The sequence below is a fragment of the Nerophis ophidion genome, linkage group LG12, assembly GCF_033978795.1.
Source record: "Nerophis ophidion isolate RoL-2023_Sa linkage group LG12, RoL_Noph_v1.0, whole genome shotgun sequence".
Taxonomy (NCBI): Eukaryota; Metazoa; Chordata; class Actinopteri; order Syngnathiformes; family Syngnathidae; genus Nerophis; species Nerophis ophidion.
In genome coordinates, this window is record NC_084622.1 from 18,271,376 (window position 1) to 18,284,655 (window position 13,280).

The 13,280-nt window shown below is 40.7% G+C and overlaps 1 protein-coding gene across 7 annotated transcripts in view; it reads right to left on the bottom strand.

Annotated features, from left to right (window-relative positions):
* The window catches only part of scaper (S-phase cyclin A-associated protein in the ER), a 160,703-nt gene that overhangs the window by 28,092 nt on the left and 119,331 nt on the right, over window positions 1-13,280 (bottom strand). For all 7 annotated transcript variants that reach the window (XM_061916973.1, XM_061916971.1, XM_061916976.1 and 4 more), the window contains 2 exons: window positions 10,478-10,601; window positions 4,732-4,961 (listed from right to left, as the gene is read on the bottom strand). In XM_061916973.1, coding sequence (XP_061772957.1) covers window positions 4,732-4,961; window positions 10,478-10,601 — 354 coding nt within the window. The remainder of the gene's footprint in view (window positions 1-4,731; window positions 4,962-10,477; window positions 10,602-13,280) is intronic.

The following is a 13,280-nucleotide window of genomic DNA, read 5'->3' on the forward strand; positions in this document are numbered from 1 at the left end:
TACAAGGCTGTTGTAGCCCCTGTGCCAGGCAGGATTTGGGTCCCTAATAGTCTGGGGAACCCTGCAGTACGCTCACACCGCCGAAAAGGCCAATGACTATTTGCCACTCATCAGCTACATTCCAATAATTAATCAATTTATATACATTTTGAACAATTTATAGGGGGGCCAACTGCATGGTTTCTCTCGTTACAAACCCCGTTTCCATATGAGTTGGGAAATTGTGTTAGATGTAAATATAAACGGAATACAATGATTTGCAAATCCTTTTTATCCCATATTCAGTTGAATGCACTACAAAGACAATATATTAGATGTTCAAACTCAAACTTTATTTTCTTTTGCAAATAATCATTAACTTAGAATTTCATGGCTGCAACGAGTGCCAAAGTAGTTGGGAAAGGGCATGTTCACAACTGTGTTACATCACCTTTTCTTTTAACAACACTCAAACGTTTGGGAACTGAGGAAACTAAATGTTGAATCTTTGAAAAAGGATTTCTTTCCCATTCTTGTTTTATGCAGAGCTTTAGTCGTTCAACAGTCCGGGGTCTCCGCTGTCATATTTTATGCTTCATAATACGCCACACATTTTCGATGGGAGACAGGTCTGGACTGCAGGCGGACCAGGAAAGTACCCGCACTCTTTTTTTTACAAAGCCACGCAGTTGTAACACTTGTCTTGCTGAAATAAGCAGGGGCGTCCATGATAATGTTGCTTGGATGACAACATATGATGCTCCAATACCTATATGTACCTTTCAGCATTAATGGTGACTTCACAGATGTGTAAGTTACCTATGCTTTGGGCCCTAATACACCCCCATACATTCACAGATGCTGGCTTTTGAACTTTGCGCATATAACAATCCGAATGGTTATTTTCCTCTTTGTTCTGGAGAACACCATGTCCACAGATTCCAAATATAATTTGAAATGTGGACTTTTCAGACCAAGACTCCTAGGTCTTCAGTAATGCGGACGTTGTACCGATCCGTTGTGGTAAAGAAGGAGCTGAGCCGGAAGGCAAAGCTCTCAATTTACCGGTCGATCTACGTTCCCATCCTCACCTATGGTCATGAGCTTTGGGTCATGACCGAAAGGATAAGATCACGGGTACAAGCGGCCGAAATGAGTTTCCTCCACCGTGTGGCGGGGCTCTCCCTTAGAGATAGGGTGAGAAGCTCTGCCGTCCGGGAGGGACTCAAAGTAAAGCCGCTGCTCCTTCACATCGAGAGGAGCCAGATGAGGTGGTTCGGGTATCTGGTCAGGATGCCACCCGAACGCCTCCCTAGGGAGGTGTTTAGGGCACGTCCAACCGGTAGGAGGCCACGGGGAAGACCCAGGACACGTTGGGAAGACTATGTCTTCCGGCTGGCCTGGGAACGCCTCGGGATCCCCCGGGAGGAGCTAGACGAAGTGGCTGGGAAGAGGGAAGTCTGGGTTTCCCTGCTTAGGCTGTTGCCCCCGCGACCCGACCTCGGATAAGCGGAAGATGATGGATGGATGGATGGACTTTTCAGACCACAAAACACCATTCCACTTTGCATCAGTCCATCTTAGGTGAGCTCGGGCCCAGCAAAGCCGGTGGCGTTTCAGGATATTGTTGATGAATGGGTTTGGCTTTGCATAGTAGAGTTTTAACTTGCACTTAGAGATGTAGCGACCAACTGTAGTTACTGACAGTGGTTTTATGAAGTGTTCCTGAGCTCATGTGGTGATATCCTTTACACACCGATGTCGGTTTTTGATGCAGTATCGCCTGAGGGATCAAAAGTACATGCTATCATCGCTTACGTGCAGTTATTTCTCCAGATTCTCTGAACGTTTTGATGATTTTACGGACCGTATATGGTAAAATCCCTAAATTCCTTGCAATAGCTCGTTGAGAAATGTTGTTCTAAAACTATTCGACAATTTGCTTACAAATTGGTGACCCTCACCCCATCCTTGTTTGTGAATTACTTAGCATTTCATGGAAGCTGCTTTTATACCCAATCTTGGCACCCACCTGTTCCCAATTAGCTTGCACACCTGTGGGATGTTCCATATACAGTAAGTGTTTGATGAGCATTCCTCAACTTTTATCAGTATTTATTGCCACCTTTCCCAACTTCTTTGTCACGTGTTGCTGGCATCAAATTCTAAAGTTAATGATCATTTGCAAGAAAAAAAAATGTTTATCAGTTTGAACATCAAATATGTTGTCTTTGTAGCATTTTCAACTGAATATGGGTTGAAAATGATTTGCAAATCATTGTATTCCGTTTATATTTACATCAAACACAATTTCCCAACTCATATGGAAACGGGGTTTGTACATTGTGTAAGTTTAAAGGCCTGATGTCCTAACACTTTAGAGCATTTCTGTGGTGACTCAGTCACTATCAAGGGGCCTTAAAACAGGTGACTATGACCATATTCCATTGCAGGCCATCCGACACTCCAACCACTGTTTTGACGTCTGCCCCTCTCGCCGACCGACTGGCTGAAAGAATCCATCCTCACATTGACTGCTTTGTGCATGTTTGACAAGCTGCTTGGTGGCTGCACTTGCTGCTTGGCGCCGCATCATATGAGCAGGAAACAAAAACATTTAGCGCTGAAGCAGAGATTTAAAAGCATTGAAATGAAAACCGCGTATCTGGTAATAAGCAGAGTGGAAATATGCTCTCAGTGTGATATAAGGTCCAGGATAATGAGAGTCCCAAACGACCGCTGAAAATGTTTTGATCTTTTGTCCTTCCTCACTTGCTCATACATTACAGAAGGCAGTTGGGGTAAATCCTCTTCTCATACTCGAGCTTAACAGAGAAGACGCCATTTTTTCTCAGGCCCTCCCTAGTCTCCAGGGTTACGATGAGGTCGGTGGATGCGAGTGGAGGCTCCTTGCAGCTGTCTCCAACAAGATGGATCTTGTGGGAGGGACGGTGGAAAGGCCACACTCTTCCACAAGGCTTCTTCATGAGGGCCAGGCCTGCCTTTCCTCATAGCCTACATTTCTCCATCACGGGCCCACTCCTACGGTCCAGACCCACACGTTGAGCTCCAACGCCAGGTTCAAGGGGACGTTTCAAAGCCCTGCAAGTGCTCTTTGTTTATTTTACTTCATGCCCCCTTCACCAGAAAGTGATCCTACTTGAAATGTGTACGCACAAGCTGGAAAAATGCCAGAATACGCGCTCATTCTCACACTACTCCCATTCTGACAAAACACCATTTGGTCTATTTCCAAGAGAGCTCACATGTTGTCAAACAATACCAGAGACATGCGGTTGAACAAAACAGAAGTTGACCAACTCTCCAACTCAGGCTGTACGGTATACCGGTACTAGTATAGTATCGCGGCACTAATGAAGCAAAAAACGGTACTATACTCTGTTTGCAAAGTACCGGTTAGCCGTATATTTGACTTTACAGGAATGACGGCACATCGTCATGTCGTGACATTGCTAGTTTTACGAGCAGAGGAGCATGTTCGGCAGCGCGCACACACAGAGTACTTACAAGCAGACACAGTGTGTAGACAGAAAAGGGAGAAGACACATGTTGGTGTAAAAGTAAAGGTGAAGTTATAACACTGAAACACCCTCAGGAAGAGGTGCTTTAAAACACGGCTAGCGAGTTAGCGGCTAATGTCCATCCGCAATCGGCAGTGTTTTAGCTACTTATAAATCATTCATTCCCGCCTCCATGGCATCAAACAAAGTCATTTTTTTACAAGTATTATTATCACTGCAGGACGAGGAATAGCTAAACATGCTTCACCACACACCGTAGGAGGATACAATAGCTCACCGGCATCACAATGTAAACAAAAGCCATGGGTGGATCTACACCTGACAGCCACTATAATGATACAAAGTACAAGAGCGTATCTAGTAGATTCTACTATGATTACATCAATATTTTTTATCGTCACAAAATCCTTTTTCTGTTTTTTCTTAAATTTGTATTATATTCATAAACTCAGGAAATACATCCCTGGACACATGAGGACTTTGAAAATGACCGATGTATGACCCTGTAACTACATGGTATCGGATTGATATCTAAATTTGTGGTATCATCCAAAACTAATGTCAAGTATCAAAGAAGAGAAGAATAAGTGATTATTACATTTTAACAGACGTGTAGATAGAACATGTTAAAACAGAAAATAAGCAGATATTAACAGGAAATGAACAAGTAGATGATTTTTACAGCTTGTTTTTTTATAATGTAGACAAAATAATAGGTAGATAAATGACATAAAATGTTACTGCATATGTCAGCAGAATAATTAAGTCTTTGTTTATTTAATGATAAACGACAAGTTATCTATTATGTTCACTATTTTATTTAAGGACTAAGTTGTTCCTCGATTACAATAACAAAACATATGTTTAATGTATATTAAAATTTTTTGTGAAAATAAAGCCAATAATGCCATTTTTGTGGTCACCTTTATTTAGAAAAGTATATTGTGAATTATATTTTTTATAGCGCTTTTCTCAAGTGACTCAAAGCGCTTTACATAGTGACACCCAATATCTAAGTTACATTTAAACCAGTGTGGGTGGCACTGGGAGCAGGTGGGTAAGGTGTCTTGCCCAAGTATCGAAAATATCGAAATACATTTTGGTACTGGTACCAAAATATTGGTATCGAGACAACCCTATCTCAAACCCATTAAAGAGGATATGCGGAGAAGGTCAAAGAGAAAAATGGAAATATGAAAAATCGACATACCTGATGAGGTCTTGTGTGCGAGTATTGAAGGAATCTGTGGCAGAGTTTTTGACTTTGATATCTGGCGAAGAAATCAGCGCGTTATCCCCTTTTCCTGACTCTGATGTGAGCGGCCATAGGCACCCCATGATGGTAGCAGTGGTCTGCAACAAGCCGGTGGTCAAACCCTCAAAGACTTGTTTGTTAACAGTGCGGCCGAAGATGGACTTGTCCTCTTCTGGGACATAAAGCTGCAAGCAAGAGACAAGCATGAATGAAATATGTTATACATATTGTGCAGTATGTAGTATGTCTGTAATGCTCAGTTGACACTGCTGTGCAAGGCTTCAGACATGACTCAGCAAACAGACGCCGCAACCAAAGACAAATTCTTCTTCTGAAACTGAGCAAGAACATATACCATATTTTTCGGACAATAAGGCGCACTTAAAACCCTTTCATTTTCTCAAAAATCGACATTGCCCCTTATAACCCCCATCCATTTTCTACCGCTTGTCCCGTTCAGGGGGGTGCTGGAGCCTATCTCATCTACCCAGTGCGCCTAATATACGGAATAATTCTGGTTGTGCTAACAGACCTTAAAGCAAGTTTATTTGGAACATGGTGAAATGATAAGTGTGACGAGTAGATGGCAGTCACACATAAGAGATACGTGTCGACTGCAATATGACACCAGTAAAAAACACCAAATCTTTAAATGTTCAATTGAAAATAAACATTACTCATGGCACTCAAAAATCCGTCAAACTGTTTTTAGTACGACTTTGAAGCCGCACCGCTTTATGGATTGTCGGCCCATTACGGCTACCCAAGTCAGAAGTATGATTATTATTATGGTGTGTGTATGAGGACCACAAAATGGCACCCATTAACGGACACATTATCTGGCATTTTGTTTAACAATATTATGCAAAACCAACTTTTTTTTACCTTCTGGTACTTGTTGATCTTTTATTGAGATCTGCATAAGTCCTGAAAATTTGCGCAAGTTCGCCATTGTAGTCCGTTCTGACAACGTCGTCGATAAGCTTCATCTTTTTCCTCTATATTCTTATGTGACATTCATCCTCCGCTGTTGACATTTCTAATATAAAGTAGTGTAAAGTTCTTACATATATCTGTCAGTAGACTCCGCATGAAAGCGCTAAAAACTACCAGTATCATGGGTTTACGTAATTCACCCAAGGAACTTTAGTTATTAGAGAGTTCTGGACGGACAGTTTTTCATGGGACACAATTTGGGCGTTGTTATAGCACTAGTGAGCTACGGATGAGGGGATGCTGCTCCGTTATTGATTGAAGTTAAGTCTAAATGTCATTAAAACAGTTAGCGCCATCTTTTGACACTTCTTCCACTCCCGTCCTTGCACGCTACACCGCTCCAACAAAGATGACGGGGAGAAGATGCTGTCGAAAGTGAACTACGTAAATAAAATCGTATGAAAATAGACTTGTATAAACCCACTCATCAGCAGTGCGCCTTATAATCCAGTGCACTCTGTGGTCCAGACATATGGTAATAGACTCTGTTTCTGTTTCAAATATAGAGCTTTTTCCATATAGCTGGTAACCTGATAGTGTTGTGAAACATCCATCATCTGCAGGTCACGTGTAAGTTGTAAACTCCCTGTTCTAAACCAGTGTTTTTCAGCCACTGTGCCACGGCACACTAGATATTGTCTGATGTGCCGTGGGAAATTCTGCAACTTCACTAAATTGGTCCCAAACATTTTTTTTTCAAATCAATAATTGTAATAATGTGCCGTTGTCTAGTGCAACCTTTTTTGGTATGTAAAAGTTATGTAACGCTTAAACCAAAAATTAACAAAATGCAAGTCTGAAGCATAGGGATAGCTATGCAAAACAAAAGTAAAACTGAACTGGCTACAAAGTAAACAAAAAGAGAATGCTGGACGACAGCAAAAACTTACAACATGTGGAGCGGAGACGGCGTGCACAAAGTACAGCTGTACATGACATGACAATCAACAGTGTCCCCACAAAGAAGGATTGCGTACACACAACTTAAATAGTCTTGATTGCGAAAACAAAGCAGGTGTAGGCAATAGAACTCAAAAGAAGGCGTGAAGCTGCTACAGGAGAACACCAACAAAACAGGAAGGATCACCAAATTAACAGCGCAAGACAGAAAGTAAAGCACTACACACAAACTGAAAATAAGGCATTAAAACCTGGTGGAGTTTCATTTTTTAACCTTTTCTGATGGTGCTGTGCCTCTGTATTTTTTCTTTATGAAAAAAATGTGCCTTGGCTCAAAAAGGATTGGAAAACACTGATGTAAACAATACAACAGTCACCTGATGAATATGCTTGAGGCTCATTCAATACACAGTCAGAATAATATACTCCAACATATTAGACAGTCAGTTGAGCCTTTTGATAAGAAAGTAAAGGGGGAAAAGCAGAGGTCTGAATGCTGACAGAGGAGGTAAATCCAGACCAATGCCGACATTCTCCGCAAATCTAATTAAAGTGGAGACTTGCTCATATGGCAAAGCAAACCCCACATACCAAGACATGGACACACTGAGGCACAGACAAACAATATCAAATGCATTGAATGTGTGAGGGCACCTATAATTTGTCAGAGCAGGGGGGAAGTGAGGTTTGTCTGCTGCTGCACTACAAGACATGTCAGTCAGCAGACTAACAGCTGGGATATGTTTTATATCAACTGGAGCATACGAGCCAAACTCACTCTCTGTGCCCTCAGGAAATATGACTGCTCAGGATTGGAGCTCAGCACTGGAGAAAGAAGCCCCAGCAGAGTTCACGCATGTACCACAACACGGTGCCTGTGACTATGGCCTAACACAGAGATTTGAAGTTGACTTCTTACGAGGCGATGAAAGACTAAAACATGACATGCTGCCACAGTGCAGCCTGGCTGAGTGTGCTCTCACATTTCCTTTGTGAAAAGGCTTGGCCGTGGTTTGTTAGACAATAGTTGGCGTCTGCTCCGTCTTTTATTAACGCTGGAGCGTGCACAAACAGTAACAGCGACAGTGGAGCCTAAATAAAACGTGTCGACTTTGATGTACATTATGGGCCAAAAGATTGGACACACCTTCTCATTCAATGAGTTTTCTTAATTTTCATGACTATTTTACTTTGTAGATTGTCACATCAAAACTTTGACACCTGGGAAGTGAAACCATTTCCGCTGACTACCTTTTGAAGCCCATGGAGGGAATGCCAAGAGTGTGCAAAGCAGTAATCAGAGCAAAGGGTGGCTATTTTGAAGAAAGTAGAATATAAAATATGTTTTCAGTTATTTCACCTTTTTTTTGTCAAGTACATAACTCCACATGTGTTCATTCATAGGTTTGATGTGACAATCTACAATGTAAATAGTCATGAAAATAAAGAAAATGCATTGAATGAGCAGGACAACATGACATGGTCGCTAAGTGAAATGAAGTGAATTATATTTCTATAGCGCTTTTCTCTAGTGACTAAAAGCGCTTTTACATAGTGAAACCCAATATCTAAGTTACATTTAAAGCAGTGTGGGTGGCACTAGGAGCGGGTGGGTAAAGTGTTTTGCCCAAGGACACAAGAGCAGTGACTAGGATGGCGGAAGTGGGGATCGAACCTGCAACCCTCAAGTTGCTGGAACGGCCGCTCTACCAACCGAGCTAAACCGCCCCCCTACACACCGGAGCTCTTGTAAAAAGAGCTCAGCAGCGCATGTACTTTTTGCGTCGGATGAAAAAAGCGCAGCTCCCTCTACCCGTTCTCAGCACATTCTCCAGAGGCCCTATAGAGAGCCCACTGACCAACTACATCCCTGTCTGGACTGGAGCCTGCAGTGCCTCAGACTGGAAGTCTCTGCAGAGAGTGGTGAGGACGGCGGAAAAGATCATCAGGACTCCTCTTCCTCCTTTCCGGGAGATCGCAAAAAGCCGCTGCCTGACCAGGGCTCAGAAAATCTGCAGACACTCCTCCCACCCCCACCAAGGACTGTTTTTACTGCTGGACTCTAGGAAGAGGTTCTGCAGCTTCTGTAGCAGAACCTCCAGATTCTGACACAGCTTCTTCCCTCAAACCGTAAGACTCTTGAACGCATCATGATAATCCCCTCAATTCCCCCCAAAAATGAATTAACTGGCTGGATTTTAAAGACTATATAACATACATCCATAAACCTGCAATACATTTATCTGTACAGTAATCTATTTATTTATATCTGCACCTATCCTGCACTACAATGAGCTAATGCAACATTTCATTCTTATCTGTTCTGTAAAGTTCAAATTTGATTGACACTAAAAAGGAAGTCTAGTCTGGTATCTGATATGTACCTAATAGAAATAAAAGTGAAGTTAGTAAAACAGTAGCACTAATAGATTAGAAATAAAATAAAATTAACATATTAACAACATTTGTTTTTTCTTTGTCTTAACTTTGCTGGATGTCACCAGCTAAAACCACACTTTTTTTTTCCCAAACAAAAAAATATAAAAACCCCATTATCGGCTAGAATGTTACCATGTGTTTTAAAAAATCAAATCAAACAAAAAAGTCAGTATTTCTCCCGGATACAGATTATAAACGTATACAATGACACAACCAACAATTTGTAGTCATGCCTTTGTTACGCTAGGTCAGTGTTTTTCAACCTTTTTTGAGCCGAGGCACATTTTTTGCGTTGAAAAAATGCGGAGGCACACCACCAGCAGAAATAATCAAAAAACAAAACTCTGTTGACAGTAAAAAGTCGTTGTCGCAATTGTTGGATATGACTTTAAAGCATAACCAAGCATGCATCACTATAGTTCTTGTCTCAAAGTAGGTGTACTGTCACCACCTGTCACATCACACCCTGACTTATTTTCACTTTTTTGCTGTTTTCCTGTGTGTAGTGTTTTACTTCTTGTCATGCGGTCCTATTTTGGTGGCTTTTTCTCTTTTTTTGGTATTTTATCTTGTGCTCTTATTTTGGTGGCTTTGCCTCTTTTTGGGGTATTTTCCTGTAGCAGTTTAATGTCTTCCTTTGAGCGATATTCCCCACAACTATTTTGTTTTAGCAATCAAGACTATTTCAGTTGTTTTTATCCTTCTTTGTGGGGACATTGTTGATTGTCATGTCATGTTCGGATGTACATTGTCTTTGCTCCACAGTAAGTCTTTGCTGTCGTCCAGCATTCTGTTTTTGTTTACTTTGTAGCCAGTTCAGTTTTAGTTTTATTCTGCATAGGCTTCCCTAAGCTTCAATGCCTTTTCTTAGGGGCACTCATCTTTTATTTATGTTTGGTTTAAGCATTAGACACCTTTTTACCTGCACGCTGCCTCCCGCTGTTTCCGACATCTACAAAGCAATTAGCTACCGGCTGCCACCTACTGATATGGAAGAGTATTACACGGTTACTCTGCCCAGCTCTAGACAGCACAGACACATCATTTGCAGACTATAATTACTGGTTTGCAAAAAATATTTTTAACCCAAATAGGTGAAATTAGATCATCTCCCACGGCACACCAGACTGTATGTCACGGCACACAAGTGTGCCACGGCAGAGTGGTTGAAAACACTGCGCTAGGTTATACATTCAATGATAGATAAGGTTAGAAGCTTAACATCATTACTTTCACTTTCATTAGCTGACAAGAAGGTGTGCCTTGGTGGTATATGAAGCCCAGCCTGTGATGCATCTGTATCGCTGGCTTTAAAATCAGAAAATGATGTTATAAGTATTAATGGATCTGGATAACATTGCCTTACGGTGAGCTGATGCAGCAGTAGGTCCATGAGGAGAGCAATCTTGTTGCTAAACAGTACGTAGGAACAGTTGAGGGGACAGCAAGAGCACGCCAAGTAGTAGGTATTCACAGCAGCACAGAGAGACCTAACACACAAAAAGAGACAACAGGCATCATTATTAAATTCATCACAGATTGAGGATTTCTTTGTTGTGATACTATATGGCTGTCAAAGTGTAGCTCCGAGCATTGATAAAACTATTTTGCACTAATCAGGACACCAAACACTGTATTTGTGCTCTTCTCGGGTGTATAGTCTTTCACAGCGAGGCAAAAAAATTATTTTTCTGACAGCAGGCGAACAGAAGTCAGTTTAAAGGATTAAACCTCCCATGTCAGCCACTTATGAGGAGACTCCCCACATGAGAGCACCATCCTTAAAGGAGAGGAGGAGGATTTGGGCTGAGATAGTGCAGCATTTCCAACTGTTCCTCTCAGCAGCTCCTTGTGGTCCCAGGCAGTCTGCTCTAAAATAAGCCTGAGAGGAGTGATACCTCTAAGAACTGACCAATCCTTCTGCTGTGACAACTACTTCCCCCTTACATTTTGTTTCTTATTGTTGGTGCAGGGATGAACGCCTGTTTTAAGTAGCTTCTCTGAAATATGTCCCATTACACACAGGTTCAGTAGAGAGTGCCGACCAAAAGTTTGAACACACCTTCTCCTCATTCAAAGTGTGAAAAATCATCCATCCATCCATCCATCCATTTTCTACCGCTTGATTTTAAACAGTTAATTTTTCTACCTTGTAAAAAGAAGAATGCTTCTTAGTAGTTTTTGTGTGCATCTTTACAAAAACACACACATTCTTCTTTTCAGCACATACACATATATACATATATATACATATATACACATATATACATACATATATATATACATATATATATATATATATATATATACACATATATACATACATATATATATATATATATATATATACACATATATACATACATACATATATATATATATATATATACACATATATACATACATACATATATATATATATATATATATACACATATATACATACATACATATATATATATATATATATATATACACATATATACATACATACATATATATATATATATATATACACATATATACATATATATATATATATATATATATATATATATATATATATATATATATATATATATATATATATATATATATATATATATACATACATACAGTACAGGCCAAAAGTTTGGACACACCTTCTCATTCAGTCTTTATTTTCCTGCATACTTGCCAACCCTTCCGGATATGGACAATTCAACCCTTAACTCAACAATGAGTAAACATTGATTGATTGATTGAATGAGTAAATGAGAGTTATGTGTGTGTATATGTGTAAATATCAAAATATCAAGTATTTCTTTTGTATATATATATATATATATATATATATATATATATGAAATACTTGACTTGGTGAATTGTAGCTGTAAATATACTCCTCTTGTAACCACGCTCCCCGCCCCACCTCCCGAAATCGGAGGTCTCAAGGTTGGCAAGTATGTTTGACTATTTACATTGTAGATTGTCATATCAAAACTATGAACACTAGGCCGCCGACCCAGTGGCCTAGTGGTTAGAGTGTCCACCCTGAGATGGGTAGGTTGTGAGTTCAAACCCCGGCCGAGTCATACCAAAGACTATAAAAATGGGACCCGTTACCTTCCTCAGCATCAAGGGTAGGAATTGGGGGTTCTATCACCAAAATGGTTCCCGGGCACGGCCACCGCTGCTGCTCACTGCTCCCCTCGCCTCCCAGGGGCTGAACAAGGGTGATGGGTCGAATGCAGAGAATAATTTCACCACACCTAGTGTGTGTGTGACAATCATTGCTACTTTAACTTTGAATGAATACATGTGGAGTTATGTACTTGACAAAAAAAGGTGAAGTAACTGAAAACATGTTTTTTTATTCTAGTTTCTTCAAGATAGCCACCCTTTGCTCTGATTATTCATTTGCACACTCTCGATGAGCTTCAAGAGGTAGTCACCTGAAATGGTTTTCACTGCACAGGTGTGCTTGAAGCTCATGGAGAGAATGCCAAGAGTGTGCAAAGCCGTAATCAGAGCAAAGGGTGGCTGTTTTGAAGAAAATAGAATATAAAACATGTTTTCAGTTATTTCACCTTTTTTTGTTAAGTACATAACTCCACATGTGTTCATTCATAGTTCTGATGTGACAATCTACAATGTATATAGTCATGAAAATAAACACATTAAATGGAGGAGAAGGTGTGTCCAAACTTTTGGCCAGCACTGTATACTGAACCTGTGTGTAGTGGGACATATTTCAGAGACGCTACTTAAAACAGGCGTTCATCCCTGCACCATCAATAAGAAATAAAATGTATTTGATGGACTATATATCTCTCCTCTGAGTAGACTAATGAAATCCATTGACTTCTGGAGATACCAATCTGGGTCTACAATCAACTCATTCCGCTGCTCATGTAACCAGCGTACAATTGCTTTGTAACACAGCTAATCGGGCTAGTCTTTAGTCGTCTCTGAACAAATGGGCAGTCTATCAAAGGCATGTTTGTGTTATGCCCTTACACCAGCTTTGTACAAAGAAGCACCGCGGCCATCCGTCTTTGGTTTCCCTTCCACCTAATTGAGCTGGATGAGGTCCGACACCTGATAGGCCCTCTCTGGGAATCCCAAAAGCAATTTGTGACAGCTCCAGTGCGCATTTTTGAGAGACAATATGGTAAAGTGCCACACCA